The sequence below is a fragment of the Poeciliopsis prolifica genome, unplaced genomic scaffold (genome assembly GCF_027474105.1).
Source record: "Poeciliopsis prolifica strain line A6 unplaced genomic scaffold, Auburn_PproV2 SCAFFOLD001, whole genome shotgun sequence".
Lineage (NCBI taxonomy): Eukaryota > Metazoa > Chordata > Actinopteri > Cyprinodontiformes > Poeciliidae > Poeciliopsis > Poeciliopsis prolifica.
The window spans coordinates 13,229,711-13,247,515 of NW_026562376.1; the positions used below are offsets into that span (position 1 = coordinate 13,229,711).

The 17,805-nt window shown below is 36.4% G+C and overlaps 1 protein-coding gene across 2 annotated transcripts in view; it reads right to left on the reverse strand.

Annotated features, from left to right (window-relative positions):
- furinb (furin (paired basic amino acid cleaving enzyme) b) overlaps positions 1-17,805 on the reverse strand; it is a 116,754-nt gene that overhangs the window by 40,466 nt on the left and 58,483 nt on the right. For both annotated transcript variants that reach the window (XM_055034865.1, XM_055034876.1), the window contains exons 5-6: positions 15,924-16,052; positions 11,352-11,428 (exon numbers count right to left, since the gene is read on the reverse strand). In XM_055034865.1, coding sequence (XP_054890840.1) covers positions 11,352-11,428; positions 15,924-16,052 — 206 coding nt within the window. The remainder of the gene's footprint in view (positions 1-11,351; positions 11,429-15,923; positions 16,053-17,805) is intronic.

The window sequence follows — 17,805 nt, forward strand, 5'->3', positions numbered from 1 at the left end:
TTTTAATGCCAGGTGTGAGCTCACTTTCATAGCTGAATACCTGTGATTTAAACCAGGATTCATGATGAAACCAGGTCTAATGGTCTTTGTGCACAAAGATGAAAGCAGCCAGGAAACTTTGAGATGTAATTGCTAAAATTACAAGAGCAAACAAGGAGGAACCACAATTTTTGCACCTAGTTTTATATTCAGGTACATAATTAGTCATTTTTTGCACAATACTGTTGGACAGTAAACCAGCCAATTTTATCATTTAAAGTGAGTGTCTGTGTCGTCTATGTGTTTAATTGAAGGGAGTTTTAGCCACCTGAAGCAGATCCAAATGATTATAGCATAGCTGGGTCAGTTATTACACTATATAGATACATGTGAATACCTGTTTGACAGAACAATGGACATGTGCAGGATTCTGCAAAGAGAATAATTTCACTCACTTTAAATTGGGCTTTTTTTGTTCATTTTGTTTTCGTTAGCTTGTTTTAAAATTTAGAGAGGGGGAACAAAATCCAGCCACCAAATTGATTTGGGGTTGCATTCTGATAATATTTGTAGCTGGAAAAACTTTGATCTTTTCATTTGTGATACAATCTGTGCTACATGCCTTCTATACACAGAAGCACAGAAGCCTTCATGTAAGACATGTAGCTTCTGTGTAGCTACATGTCAAAATGCCATAGACATGTAGGTACATGTCTGTGTAGCTACATGTTTACAAAAGATTGCTATATTGTGTGGTAGGACTTTTGTAGCAAACAAGCCTACAAGCAATCTCTGGTCTTCATAATGAGACATTTGCATTTGCCAACTGGTAGTTTGAACCAGTCTTCCTGAGCAGTCTGTCCAAGCTGTCTCAGGTTTGAACGGTTGTCCGTCCGTGCGTCCGTTCATCCATCCATCAATTATTTTACATGCTTATCCCCGGCAGGGTTGTGATAGAGATAGGGTTGTCTGTCATTTTGATTGATGGGGCCAAAAAATCTAACCAATGTATTTCAAACCTTTTAAACCTTTACCTTTGTTATAATGATTGGGGAATATTTCAGAGTTTATGATCTTTCAGCTCTCTTACTGATCAATAAACTTTTTAAAGCCGGGTTTAAAGTGCCTTTGCCATTTTTCAACATCTTGCATGAAAGCACAGAGGCAGAACAGGACATCATACACATTCCACCAATCATATCCCTCTTTTCTATAACACATATGTTCTGAAGTCAATCCGACGTGTTTGTGTGATGAGGGGGTACCAGTGCGTGCTGCACACTGCTGGTACCAATGACGTTAATGTCACTAAGCTGATCCTGTGACGCCTGCCTGCTGTGCAAACAGAGTCTGCGCTTGGTGCTGTGTAAGAAGTGTTGCTATGACATTTATAGACACAGCACTGTGTGTACAAAAAGGGGCAGGCACATGTGTTTACATTTCTCATTCACAGTTCAGGAATCGTTATGTACTGTTACAATGCTAATGTCTGACAGCAAAACCAAATTAGGATAGAAAAACTCACTTGTACTCAGGCACAAGGAGCTGAGTGTCTATCTCCAGTGGTCAATGGGAGATTTGGAATCTCCCATTGACACTAACATGCATGCTTTTGAACTGTGATGGTATGCAGGAAATCTGGGTTAAACACACAAAAAAGCCTTTACACTCATTACATACAAGGGAACGCTGCTAATAGATGTGCAGCCAGGACAAAAATTGTCAAATACAGACAGACATAAAATATTAAACAAATACATTTTAATACACATGTTTATCCAAACGGCCTCATTCTTAAACCAGCATCTATGCTGCATGAACCTTTATGATGTATGTCATTAGTTTTCTACATTTACAATTATAGAATACTGACTCTCTACATATAAAACTATAAATGATCATTTGTAGTAGAGTAAAATTCATGGTGAAAGGCAAGTATTTTTCTGGAGACACAAGATTTTAATTGCTTTCAATCAATTAAAATCACTTCTTTTAAAAAAGCTCCAAATGCAACTCAACAGCAACAAAGTTAAGTGCAAATATTCAAGTTGATGTATACAAGATGTCCAAACTAAAATTACAACATACTTTTTCAGTCGTTAGACATTAGACCTTTTGTTTCAGCCTCAGAAATGAGGATAACTTTCTCATTCATCTGACACATTTAGTCTTTCATTGAATCAAAAATATTTTTAAATACATACACACACACATATATATATATATATATATATATATATATATATATATATATATATATATATATATATTATATATATATATATATATATATATATATATATATATATATATATTTAAATACTTTAGAAAATAGACTACTGCTGCACAAACTGCACACTCATTAAGTGTTTGCTTGTTGCTATACAGGACATGAATGTTAAGATATGCATCACCATGTGTGACTAATGTCTAACCGATGCTTGGCCAAACAGTAGGATGTGTCTCTTGGCATTGCTCTGTTGGTTTATCCGTTTCAGAAGCACTGAATAGAGTTCGTTCATTGAAGCTGCCAAAGTGATTAGGCTATTTTCTGCTTTAAGTCAGCTCAGCTGTGGCCTTAGGCAGGTCTGTTTTGAATGGTTACACTCAAGCGCCAAGTAAAAATCGCTTCATTGCATGGGTAAACAGGATCTGAAGTCGTTACATAAAAGATGAGCTATGACAATCACAATTAAAACATGTCAGATCAGAACACTTTTAGTTTGCATCAAGGTGCCAGATCAGAAGAACTGACCAAGTTTCTGCATCAGTGCAACTGCCTGTGTTACCTTAGATTGAAAACTTTTCTCACCAGTAACCTGTTTACTGAACTTAATTGCATTGTTTTATAACTAGGACTGCACCTTTGAAATTGGGAAGAAAGAAAAAAAATGACTGAATCCTCAGGGATATTTGGATCGAATGGATTTACACACACAAAAAAGTAAAATTATCACTCTTTTCTGGCAAACAGTGTAGGCTTAGTTAAATTGACTGAAAAACATCCATGGACATCAATTTTGGAGACTTGCCACAGAATATTAATTGTGTTTAAGTATGGACTTTGATCTGGCCATTCTAATACATGAATATGCTACGATTTACACACCATTTCACTGCAGCACACAGCTCTGGCTATATGTTTAGGATTGTTTTCTGCCTGGAAAGTGAAGCTCCCCCCAACCTCAAGGTTTTTCTAGAGTTAAACATATTTTCATGTAGTGTTACACTGTATTTGGCTAAATAAATCATCAAATCTACTCTGATCTATTTCTTTTTTTCTGTTAATGAGGAAAAAAAAAATCCCTACAGCATGATGCTGCCACCACTGTGGGTCACAATGGAGGTGGCACGTTCAGTTTTGAGAAGTGCAATTGTTTTGTTCCACATAACTTGAATTAGAAACACATGCACTCCATTTACAGATAAGGTGACTTGTTACAATTGGTCTGGGTTTTCAGGGTGTTAAATTATTATTATTATTATTATTATTATTATTACATCAAAAACTGAGTACTCTCTTTCTATGAGTACTTTCATAGTGCACCAGTTATGCACTATTTTGATTCAAATGGTATGAAAACCTTTGCAAAACACAGTAACAAGCATCAACATTAGAAGTTTGGTCAGTTCATCATCAAGCAAAGACAAATATTTACTGTCTTTGCAAATGTAGTCATGAAATTTTAAACAAGAGGCAATTTTGACTTCCCAGGGTACCTGATTTACACACTTCCACTTGCTACCTGCAGGGAACATGAAATTTTATTGTAAAGGAGGAGAAGAAGACCAGAAATTTGTTAATGAAATGTATACATCCTGCTGTTTGGACTGTGAAATAACTTTTCTAAAAACAACAACCATTGAAACAAATGAACAAATTCAAGCAGTAAAGGAGACTTAAATAATTTCAAATAGCCTCCTGCCTTTCAGTGTGGCCAACAAGGAACACACAAATGCCTCAACGTACGAAAGGCATGTGTAAACAGGACCTTCTTCACTCTGAACAGACACAATTGCTTAAACATCCCATTCATCAGTATCTAGTCAGCAGGGCAAGAGTAATATTGAATGACTCTGGGTGATCAGTAATGCTTTGCAGAATGAGGTTCGACTCAGGACTGTCACCTCCAATCACCATAGGCTATTTATTACCAAAATGCACGAAAAACGGTTGCTTTAAATCACGCTGTTCTTTTCTTTGACAAGATTCCAGTGAGCAAAAAGACAGAAAGCCAGAGGATTTTGGTGTAAGAATGAAGCCCCTGCCAACATCCCCTATGTCTGCCTGGCAATCTAGAAAACAAAAAAGCTGTCCCAGATAGAATAAACAAGACGGAGGCTTACAAAATTACAGCATTCAAGCAAGACAGAGGATGGCAGCTTTATAAATAATAATTGACAGATTCAGCATAAATAGGGAAAAGCATTTTGATTTTACACACAACTCCAGGAATAAACATAAGAAACATGCTGTGTGTGTTCGTGGAATGTTTTCACCTCACTGGAGTGAAATAATGAACCTAAAAATCTCAAAAACACTTTTGTCAAACTTTTAGGTGTGGTACCAACTGACAAATGAGGTCTCATTAGCTAAGCAAGATTTGTTTCTATATTTAAGCAAAGACCTTACATACAACTCATACTAACCAAACACACAAACAGACATTGAACTGAACTTTGTCTATTTAAGAATATCACCTGGTCCTTGAACAAATTAGGAAAGATAATCTCTTATGTAGAGCCAAGCAGACACTTGATGTAAGTGTATAAATGCTTGAGGAATTCCAATTTCCTGAAAAACACTGCACTGTAAAATGCGTCAGAAAAGAAGCCAACAACAGAGGACTTGTGCAACCCGGCACCTCCTGCATCAAACACTGAAGCAGAGCCGCAAAGGCAGGAGACCTGCGAGGAATAAGTCTCCTTTGACTGTGTACTCCTTCACTGTGTTTCATCTTGTATCACTCCCTTGGTGACAGATTTATTGCCTCTATATAGACCTGGAAATGTATGCAGCCATGGCTGGGGCATATTGCAGCAGGGGGCAGCGATTTTTATTTATATTCTCACAAATAATACGCATATTATTTGTTTGAATATTATGTCACCAAGAAGGAATTATTCAACTCCTGCTTTTGTGTAGATTTTTTTGTTGTCTCATGTGGTTGGAATTCAGATGGGACTGATTTTGATTTTCTGGCAGCTAAAATCTATTTGAAGATGACTAATGAATTTAAAATGTTTTAAGAACTATTATACTTTAGAGTTCATGACTTGATACCTTTTGATTTTCTTAATCTATATTGGCAGTTGTTGGCAGCCCCTGTAAACACAATAATATTTTATTGCAGCATCAGAATCCTACACTGTAGATGTTAGAAAAGTCCAACCTTTAACCTGAGTGCATTAATTCAATGGAAAAAAATGTTGTAACCTCTAACAACAACAAAATAAATATGTAAAACAACTTTTAAAATATATTTTATTTTTTTGATATTTATTTAGCGTGATGAGTCATCTATGACTCATCACAATTCCCTGAACTATTCAAATGAGGTGACACAGATATCTGTTTCTTTTAGCCACAGGTCATTTGGACAAGGCCCCATATTTATCCTACCAACATGCAGAGTGAGTCATGTCTTAAGGTCACAAAAATCTTTAAAATTCACTATGAGAGCAAGCTGGGGGGAGGGGAGACAAAGAAGTCTCTCCAACACTCTATATAGCAACCATTAAACACATTATACATGCCTGGTTATTTGGGAATCGGATATAATTATGTGGAGTTTAACAAATTGCATTGGTATTTAAACTGGAGCCACTAATTTCAAGGTCTTCTGAAACAATAACTCCCAGTGGAATTAAGAATGGTGGAGATATGTGATGCTGTGGGGCTCTTTCTCTTCCAATGCTCCTGGGAATCTAATGCATCATTAAGTCTTCGAAATGAATGACATTTTCAATAAAAAATACAAAATAAAAAAAAATCAGGTGATTTTTAACTGAAAATTGACAATGGGAGGTTATTTTGGTAGTAAAACAAATCAACACAGAAATGTTTCACCAGACCTAAAGTCAATATCCTTCGGCGGCCATTTCAATACTCAGATCAAAATCAGAGAAAGAAGATAATTTGAGGATCACTTTAAAACATAGTTTTGTATATTTTTTTATAGTTTTGCAATGAGTGAAGTATATTTATTATGCACGATGTCAATGAAATTAAAGGTTCATAAACACTTCACTTGTGATTTTGTTTAAAAGTAATAGTTCTTAACATAGAATTTAACAACACCAATTATGCTCACATTAAAGGTTTGATAATTTTTTGTGACATAAATGTTTATCATTATCACAGACCTTTACCAGCGGTGTCAATAGATGTGGCTGCTAGAATAAGTTAAAAGCACAATGTGAACATGTTTAATCATCATTTAGCAACAGCTACAGAAAGACAACTGTTAATGAGGATGTTAATTTTTTTTAACAAACATTTTCCACTTTAGAAATAGGGGGAGTGATGTTTTTTCCTCTCCATTACCTAATCTCAGCATTTGTTAATTAGTCAATGCTAATTCTGCTTTCTACTCATTACTGTATCAAACATGTTCAGGCCACGTCAAATGAAAAACAGCATCTTAAATGTCAGCTGTTATTACTTCTTTGAATGCCTGCAAGGCTTAAAATATTTCTATAATTTAAAGAGAAACGTTATCTTGAATCATAAGGATGGTTTTCAGCTACAGACACCTCCTATGCATGTTTTCTGGAGCATTTCTGAAGCATTTAATGTTTGTCTTTTTGCTGATAAAGCACTTTCATGGCCAGTGAAACAAACAGCCTTATGCCGCCAAGGACAAAGCAATTTGCTGAAGCAATAGAAGCATGAAAACACCTTTCTCGGTGTATCTTTATGCATTACATATTAGCTGCTGCCCCTTTAACAGTGAGACTGTCTGTAGTCAGCATTAGTATTCAACTGATGACTGGTTCATTTAAAGTGAAGGATGCCAAGCTGTGTAGCATGCCAATCACTTTCTAATAAAGGCTGTTACTAAACCTGCATGCAAGCATGTGGATCTCAATTATTGGATTCCTAAGGAAAGTTCCCTGCAGGTGCTAATAACTCTCCATAGGTGAGCTAGTGGGACAGCTCGGCAGTGTATGCACTGAATACAATTGAGCAGAAGAAAGGAGTGACCAAATAAGCTAAATTCTGTGGTTGAACATAATGAATGTGATTGTAGAAAGACACAAAACACGCCCAATGATAAAGTGAAATCGTAAATTACTTAATGACTTTTAAGAGTTTATGGAGTCTCATGCTAACAGTCAAAGTGTTTTGTTCGATTTCTGACGGTTTATAATTCTCTCAGGGTTTCGGGCAGCCTAAAGTCACTAATTGGAATTTGTAGATAATTCAAGGGTAATCTGTACAAACCCAACCCAAAGTAGTTATTGGGAGAGGAGCAGGGTCTGCCCATCAAAGGGTAATAGAGAGGCACACAGAACAAACAACTATGTTCGCACTCATATTATCTAACAGATGTATGAACTGGGGGAATATGCAAATGCCAAGCAGAAAGATCCCAGACTGGAATTTGAACTGGTGCTTTTACTATTCCAGAGCAATAAATTATTTTGAGGAATTTTAAGTTTGAATTAGTTATAACTCGTGAGTCAAACGAGTCACTAAATAAATGCTAGAAGAAAATAAGTCTGTGTAACGCATAAATGAAGTTTTTTATGATATTCTAATTTATTATGATGCACATATATATGGTGGTAAACAGATTGGCTAGAAATGGCTCAACATTTCTTACAAAAAGTGTTTTTGTCAACCTTGCTATAAAACATGAAAAAATGAAAAATGAAAAATAATATCTGCAGCTAATACTGCCATACAGCCTTCTGAAAATAGTTTTGCTTTCGTGGCTGCTGTGGGCAGGAGGTGAAATCAATCCTGATTTCTTCCACCTCAGCCCAGTCTAATACATCTGTATCACACTGACATCACAAAGAAGAAAAGGAAAAAAAAAAATAGAAAAGGACAAACATTTTCATGATGAAGCACAAATTTATTACTTCACCATACTTCAGCCTGTTCCAAACTAAGCCTGTTCCTCTTTCAACAATAACTGTCAGCTCAAGACAGAGCATCTCCAGAGAAAAATACTTGGAATGAGAATTGAAAAATCAGTCTAGCGTGTCACCAATATAAATGAACGTATCTGCGTGACTCTGAAAACTGCCCACCTCTGACTTTCCTCTGCTTTTTGTTGTCCCATGAATATATTCATGTAAATTCATTTTGAGGGGATTGTAAGCATTACTCACTGATGACCCGTTTCACTGTTTGCTCATTTCCATAAGTCACAGGGTATCATTTATGGGGTCTATCCAAACTGTAACCCCACATGCTGTATACAAAACGACAACCCTGTGCTTTTAATTTCATGCTTGTAAACCAACAAAGGCTAAAAATAATTGCTCTGGCAATTTCACTGACAAGAGCAGAAAGAAGCGTTTGATAAGTCGCTATGTGTGGATATGAGAGTGTTCTGCAGTAATAGCTGGGCACACTTTGGGAGCTTAAGTGAACCAGAGTCAGGGAGTTATCCCTCCCAATTGTACTTTGTTCCATCAGCAGGACAGACTAGGACCTACAACACACTGACAGAGAGAGCCGAGGTCGCTCTGGATGGCTACTCACACTGTTGTCAAGGGCAAGAAACAAAGCATATGCTCTAAACCGGCTGATACTACCAAGAGAAGCACTCGCAGCAGAAACAATGATTAAATGTCATACATGGGCACATAAGGACCAACTGCAAACAAAGTTGCAAGTAAATACTGCATTAATGCAGGAAAGAATGAAGAAGTAAACAGCCAGTGGGACATTTAATTTCCAGCATCTGTACAATTTCAACAAAAAAATAGACAATAGAAAATATAATTTATGCTGCAGGATTTCACAAAAAGTTTTTTCTAAAAGTCACAAAAAATATAGTCAATGTTCAAGCCACTCAAGTGAGAAGAGACTCATAATGACTGACACAAATAGACCAGAATAATTGTAAATGACCATCAATACAGAGATCTGAGTTTCAGGTAAATTTGATGGCTTTTGTAATCACAACACTGGAAAAGTGACACTTAATAGATTTCAGTGTTGACTCTGAACCATTTCCATCAAGTCTGTTAGACTTTTGCTGCAGGGATTACAACCCAAAGATTAAACCTAAAAAGCATTTCAGCTAAAAGGAGCTCGACCTTAAATGTCTCACAGCCAGAATGTACCTCTGACAGTCCACAAACCGTGATGGATGATAACGTGAGTGGCGAGGCTGAAGCAAACAGTGATGAGGACAATGATCGTCCTTCACCAGGAAGATGAAGAACAATTTCATTTTTTACCATCACTGTAAGTCCAATCATTCATCCAAATCAACAAAAAATGATTTCACTAGAAGAAGATTAAACCTTTGGAGTCATGTAGCCTGAGTGCAGGGCTAAAGCTGACAGAAAATCTATGAGATCACATGAAGAAAGCTTTGGACAAGAGATGTCCTCGCAATTTAAAAGGCCTAGAGATCTTTTGCAGGGAAGAGTGGGCATAAATTATTACTTCGAGATGAGGGTTGCTGATAGTCTCAGACCAAAGACTGCAGAATGTACCTTCTTAAATGTTTATTATTTTCAAGCAACTGCAAATTTTGTTTATTTTTCCAGTATTTGAAATATATCAGATTAGAGGTAGAAAAAGTTTGGAAATGATTCATCATAGACACAATTGAGGAAGTCTCAAAAACACAATCTTAGCACCTTTCTGTCCACTGTAAAGAACCACTGAATGTGACACAGCAAAACCACAGTCATAAAAATGACATACAAATCTACTGTGAGATCCATTAGGCTCCCAGCAAACTGCATAAACAGTAACAAATGCTTTGCCAACATTCTTCGAAGTTGTGGGAGATGATGTATTTCCCAGCAGGAAACACAGTGGCTACTTTAAAATCAAATCTGGCCATTACACTCGTCTGCTCCCAGGTTTTTTTTTTTTTTTTGACAAATTATCCATAAATCCATACAGAGTTCTTACAGGTTTGTGTGTTTTATTGCAGCTGTTAGGAATACATATAAATCCAACTGAAGAACCAACATGAATACAAATATAGCAAAAGCATGGCTAGCACTTTTAGCACAGTAGCCGTGCTTACGCTGTGATCTGCTTGTCTTATAAACAAGACCATGGAGTGACAACATCTTGCCATTTACCTTGGCCCTAACTACAAATAATCAAGAGAATAATGTTGTACTTCTCTTTATGCATTCAAGGGTTTCTATTTTTTTTTAATATATTTATAGTTAGAAGCTTGCATCAGGGTCCTAAAAGAGATATGACAGAGGATAGCGATCAAGTCAATTTCAAATTTCTCTTCAGGAGTTTATAATTAACCTTTCACCCTTTCTTATTTGGGTTTTTGACTGAAAATTGTTTGGAGTTTTAAAGATATACTGCACACTATGTGTGCCACTGGTTTAATGAAGTACAAGCCATCCAAAATACAAAAGTAGTTTTAATGTGAACTTTTTCTCAATTCTTTTTTTTTTTAAATGTGGCCAGTAATGAGCTACACAAAACTCAAGCCTAATATGTCTCTATTTCTCTTCGGCTATCTCACAGCTTGTGACCAAATGCAAGTGAAATCTATAGTCTGAAGCCACAAAAAGAAATAAATAATACAAAAAGAATTGGTGGCAGGCACCCCAGAAAAGAAAGAGAGTGGGGTAAATCCAGCAGTGCATTTTGGAGATGGGAGTAGCTTCTCATCAGTAGGAGACCACAATGTTTGCAGAAAAAGAGAAGATGGATATTTCAGATTGGTCCTTAGTGGAGCTATGGCTGTGCATGATTTAATTGGGCCAAACATGTTTCAGTGTGATCACCAAAGGCTGGAAAGGGAAAAGTGTGAGGCACAGGGAAGGGAAGAGAACAAACATACACTGTATATGCAAAAAATCTGTGAGAATTTGGCTTCAGGGCTGTAAGGACTCTGTAAGAAAAGGCTGCTACAGAAGCATGGCTTGTGTAGAGGCGGAGAAAAGAATAGAAAAAAAGGGAACAATCTTTTAAGACTCAGCTGAAAGGATGGACCAGTGCTTTACAACAAGATGATGCTCGTTTGTAAATGTGAATTCAGATGGGAGAGCCTGAACGACAACCTGAATGGTGTGAGTCCACTTGGTAAAACAAGAAGAGAAGAATTCCCAGAAATATATTTATTATGATTATAAATATATTGGACCCACTAAAGGCAAAATTAGTCATATATGTCTTGTAGTGTTTGCTGTTGAATTACCTGTTCTCATTTCGTTGTGTGTATCTCGGCTGGGGGTCAGCATCTCCATCATTAACATCGTAGCTTGCCTCAGGGTCCTAAAAGAGACACGAAAGAGAATAGCAATCAAGCCATTTCAAATTTCTCTACAGGAGTTTATAATTAACCTTCTACTCCTTTCTATTTGGATTTTTGACTGAAAATTGATTGGATTTATGAAGGAAGTTGCATTCTACACACTGAGCACAGTGTGTCATCCACTTCACTTTTTATTCGCTAATCAAATTCTTTCATATAGTGCTATTGTAGCTTAAAGCAACTGTAATCAAGTACAGAAGCAAAGCTTAAAGGAACACACTAAAAAGCAAGAAAACAGATTGTCCTTGCAAAAGTTCAAAACGTGTAAAGTTTAACTGATATAGTTACAAATATGAAGGCTTTTTATTGACAATAGTGACAAAGTGGTGCATAACTAAAGTGGAAGAAAACTGTTCAGAAGCTGAAAAGATCAACAGCTCATGTTGAGGAACCAGCTGGCCAACGAACAGCCATTGACTCCACAAATCAGAATGTGGTGTGTTAATATGTGTTGGAAAAAAAATATATATATTATTTAAAAGAAAAAAAAAGAATTTTAAGGTTTACCAAAAGCCATAAAAGAAACCAGAAACACAAGGAACAAGATGTTCTGGTCAAAATAAAAAACTCCTGAAATAAAACCAGAAGAAGCTGCAGAAGATTTTAAACTGTGCCAGAGATTCACCTTGCAGCATGACCCTGAAAAAGCAACTTGATTGAATTGAATTGCTTAAGTAAAGTATATTTACAAGTGCATTGCAAAGAATTAAGATATTGTAAAAAAAATCATTTTTTTAAAACTAATTTCAGAAAACTCAATAGTCATAAAGATCCATTATGAATTCAGTGAAATATTTCAAGCCTTTATTTCTTGTAATTGCTATGATTCTCACAGACACCAAAGCCTCCTGAAATCTGCCTGAAAAATATTGAATCTTATCTAATATCATTACAAGGAAATTGTAATCTGAAAGGTCAGGCTTTTAAAATGTAGGTCCATGGATTCAATAGGTGTGACCTCTTTTTGCATGAATAACTGCATCAATAGCACAAAACAGAATAAAGAAGAATAAAGGGATAGAACAGAACAGAGGTATCTCTTAATGTTTTTTAGTGTGGAATCTCTCAGGTGTGCAAGCAGCAAAGTGAAGGAAAATGGAAGTATATTGATTCACTCAAACATGCCCCCCAATACAAGAAAAAAAAATAAAATCAAAACAATGTTCAGCTATTAAAATAAGCATTCTTAGGTTGAAAGAAATGTGCAACTCAGTGGGATAATTTAATTAAAAAGTACAAAAGAAGATTTACAAAAATAGAAAAACTGCCATAACATCTGTTATGGCAGCCATAACTGATTGTGCTACTTGTGTAGCATAATCTCAAGTAGACCTGTGATTGTACTACCTTGTGCAGGTAGGATGCATCAGTCTGTCATTGAAGGAACTCCTCAATTCTGCAACATCGTTCCTCTGCTACACCTGCAAGCTGCTTCTCTGTAGTAATCAAATTATTCCCTGCTCCTGTTTTCCTAGGTGCAGATGCACAGATCTCCAGCATTTCTTTTCTGCCTGATCACAAGCATGCTACTTTTTCTGTTTTTTCTTGTTTTAATCTTGTAGGATACCTCACTCACTTCTGTTTTCTTGACACCAATCTTATGTCTCATGCCTGATCCACAGATCTGTTTGTCTGCCTGACCCTGGATTGTTCAACGGATCTGCCTCTCACCTCAGTGAGATCTAATATTGGGGTAAAAGATGCCTGTTCCACTCAACGCTGTGGCTGTTGAAACATCACCACACTCCCATCTTACTTTATCTAGGAGCTAAAGGCTGCTGCTCATTATCCCAATCCCTTGCCTGGTCTCTGAAAAGGTTAGTGGCTCACTTTTCTGAGTTTTCTGCTTGTCACTGGATCTTCAGCAGCCACTAACCCATGTTTTCTTTTTCCAATTCCCCTGAGAGTTTCTCCAGGAGTTTCTTGTTCTTCACCAGAAAACTTTTTAATAAATCTTTGAAGCTACAATTAAATTTTGGTTCCTCAAACTTGATCTGTTAAAATTGAAGACATCTACATTGTTGGATTTGGTGTCTCCCATCTTCATTTTCACAAAATCCCAGAAATTCTTCATGGGGTTCAGGTGAGGAAGGTTTGCTGACCAATACAGAACATTAAACATCACTGTCAATCAATTTGTTTAGGTACATTTGGCAATGTGGACATATGCTAAGTCCTCCTATAAAAGGAAAAAAAAGCATCTTCTCCATAATGCTTGTCAGCAGAAATAAGTTCTTTAAAATGTTCTTGTTGGTGGCTGAATTGACTGTAGACTTCAGGGAACAGCAACACCAGCAGATAAGACCCCAAACCATCACTGACTGTGGAAACGTCACACTGGACATTAAGCACCATACATTCTGTGCCTCTCCATGGTTCCTCCAGAGTCTGGGATCTTGATTTGCAAGTAAAATGTAAATTTAACTTTCAAGAGTCAAGAGGACATGGATCACTGAGGAACAGCCCAGGAAAGATACTGCTGCAATTATCTGCATTAACATGACAAATGCAACATTTGTAGTTCCCTTGAAGGATGCATCTCTGTGTAGTGACTTTTTCTGAATTTCTCCTAAATTCTTAAACTGACTTGTGGTAGGGGAGACTTCTCCCACTCAACTTTCTATGAATATAAGTGGTTTTTCAATATTCACATTTTCAAAAAATTATAAGTTTCCATTATCTGAAAGTCATAACCACCAAAATTACAACAAAGGCTGTAAATACATTCAAGGAATCCGTGAGTTTAACTTTCTGAAATGAGTGATTAAAAACATTCAGATATTTGAATGTACTGTTGTATGTTAGAATGATCCAAGCATAACTGAAAATCAGTGGCAAAATTTGAAAATTTATTCTGAGTTTGGGCCATTTTGCAAAGAAACACATCTTGAGATGTGCAAAGCTTGTAGAGGAATACCTTAAGAGACTTGCAGCTGAAAAAGCAACATAATTGGGTTTTACAATGTATTGATTGGGAGTTGGATAATGAAGAATTTTGTTCCCATTTATGATTCTGAGCCACTTTGTGTTGGTCCAACTCACACAAAAAAACCCTAAAAGGGGTATGAATACATTTGTGAGGTACCTTTTGTAAAACCAATTAGCTATACAGCAATATGTGTAAATATAAAGCCAACAAGGCAAAAGAAAAAAATACAGGAAAAGCATTTCACTATTGTGCTCCCACACTAAGAAGCTTGATCCACATGAAAGGATTCAAAAAGCTGCAAACTCCCATCCTCCCAGTCAGGCTTAAAAAGTCTGGGAGGAAGAAATCCTTTGCCCTGCTGTGAGCATTGACTTATGGTGTAGTGATAGGAAATGAGATTTTTAATGTAGGGTGAAAACTGGCCATTAAAGGCTTTATATGTGATAAGTAGATTGTCATAGGGAGACAAATTGGGGATGCTAGCACAGGAGATATGTGATCACTCCAGAATCAGTCAATCCGTTGGTTGGGCAACTTTGAGCCTGTTGTGTGGTATTTAGGGAAATAATTGGTCCCACAGCTCGAGCAGAATTTCAGTTGTCCAAAGTAGAATAAACAAAGGCATCGACTAGTTTCCATGGATCAAATTTGGACATTTTTAATTACTGAAGTTATGTGTGGGAAAAAAAAATCAATAGATAGATGGGTCAAATTCATTTAACAATTGTTCCACTTGTTTGAAAAATATTTAATAAATCATATCTAACATCAAACAAAGCACTATTGTTTCAGTTCTGTTGACTTAAATTTTACCATGTAAAGACTTGGATGTTTATGTCTGTGTTGGAAGCAGAAAGGGGGCTCTACCCAGGGACCTATTTAGGTAACAATCACCCCTGCTCGCCCTGTCAGCAGAACACTGAATATTAACAACAATGTTTAAGCACTTTCATGCACTTCATGTCTAAAAATAGTTTATGCTCACTTGTCCAGTGACTTTTTGCTTTTCCTAATTTATGTCACTGCATAAATTCAACTAAGATGTTTGCTTATGCAACAAGCTCCCTACAGCTGTGAATTGTTATCACCAATATACATTTTGTAAACTAAAGCTTTTGCAAAGTGTTGCCTTTTTGCTGACAATCTGGAGCTTATATAACAACAGCCTCCAACTGAGGCAGTAGAAAGGGCAGCTTCATGACACTGAAAATATGTGTTGCTCACCCGTTAATCTTACATGTCTAGCAATACACAGGGGCGTAAACACTCATACTGAAAATAAATTAAACATGGCTGTAACATATGAAATTAATATTATAAATAATGAATGTTTAAACCCTAAGGTCACGAATACAAAAAATTTGACTTTCAGATCTCACAAACCAACAGTAGTGTTTTCTGATTTCAGTTCTGTTTATGAAATTAGAGGATTGTTGTGAACTTCTTTATCTGAGTACATTGTAATAACTGATTTGGGACAAACTAAGCTGCAGTTGCACCTGGTGCATCTAACATTTTTAACTTACATAATTGCTGTGGAGGTCAGGATGGTCCTTTTCAATCCCATCATCCAAAATGGTCACCACTACACCTCTCCCAGTGTAGCCTTGAGCCCAGGCTGCTTTCGTATTCAAGTCTTGATGTGTTGGATTGGACTGAAATAAACAAAAGCCTTTTGTTTAGGTGTCTATTTGCTTTTAGCCACACTTCTCAAACAAAAACCAGCAGAAAGTGTTTGTCAGCGACATAAAAGCTCAATTCATCTCCAAAAAACCCTTTATTTGGATCATTGAAAAAACAGCAATATTTAACATGAAAGTACAAAATGGAAAAAAAAAAAAAAAAGAAAGACATCTTGGTGCAGTTCAGCAATCCTTTTGAAAGTATTTAGCTCTTCATATAAATAACAGTCTGTGAGCTTTTGAGTGGAAATAAAGGGACACAAAAAGGGGTTAGAGAATGGTTGCTGAAAGTCATACAGTGAGAGGTATAAGGGAAAGTAAGCACTGTAGGTGGAAGAGGTGGTTAAAGATAGACTCACACTCAGAGAATAGAAAACACCCTCCTAAAACTACACTGTTCGGAGCCAGGCTTTGTTTGTAGAGTTCATATAAGTCTTTTATTTAATCATTTCATTTTCAAGCGATCGTATCACGTTGGTGGTATAAAGACATATGGAGTATATGAGGCAATACTCAATATTGGGTTTGGAGAATATTGGGGGAATGAGGAAAAATAAGACATAGTGAATATTTTTGGTAAAAGTAAGAAACACATAATCTTAGAGTCAACTTGGTCAGCCTCCAGTGATTATATCACTGTAAATATCTCAGTTGGTTAATGTTTAATCTGCTCTGCGTGTTATTTCTATTCGTGTGTAGGATCGTAGTGCAAGAAGACATTTTGACTACTCAAATCACATTATCTGTTTTTCTACATCAATGTCGCCAGTTTACTTGGTAGAGACATTTAAGACAAGGTGATTTAAAAAATGATTCATAATTGCAACCACTATCAAAAAATCACTGCTTTAAAACTTGTTTGACAACATAAAATTGGCCAAAGGATAATGGAATGCAACACATTATGTTTCCAACTCAAGAAACTAAAGAGAGAAAAAAGTCTCCAAGACCGCATTAATGATTCACGTAGAAATGTAGAAAAAAAAATATATATATATCCAATGCACTGCAGGACCTGCTTCAGGTTAAGGTCAGTGCTTTAACAGTCTGCTGAAAAATGACATTCACAGGAGGTCAAAAAGGCCAAACCTCTTCAAATCAAAAAGGAAAAAATGCCTGTCTCACATTTCACAAACAATATTGTGATGGTCTCCTGAATTTTATTTGAAATATGTGGAAAGCACTACATCTGCAATAAAATCAACACAGCAGTCAGACATGTGATAATAGAGTGATGGTCTGCTAGGCCTGGGCAATAATAACCAGATGATGCAATAGATAGGTGATTGGTACTAATAGAAAACTGATATGAGATCAATATCAATAGAAAATACAGTCAATAAAATGTTCAATAAATTTATTGAAGTCCGATCCAGAACCACACAGAATTCTTGAGGATGTAGGCAGAGGAAAGACTTTAGTTTCTATGTTGTGAGCTTTAACAGGCAGCAGTAGGTCCAAAATCCTCAAATATGACATTAATAAATCAATTCTTCAAAGCCAAGTGGGCTAAAAAACCTACTCAGAGACTGATTGCTGGTTATTGCAAATGCTTTATGGCAGTCATTTTCACCAACCAACTCTTTAGGTTGGAGACAGTTAATCTTCAAATAGCGCACATTTGGTCTGGATATCTTTGTAAATTGAGAAATGGGCTCACCAGAAAACTGTTCATTTTTTTTTTTTTTTTTGCATTTGCTCTGTTACCTTTGTCTGATATCCACAT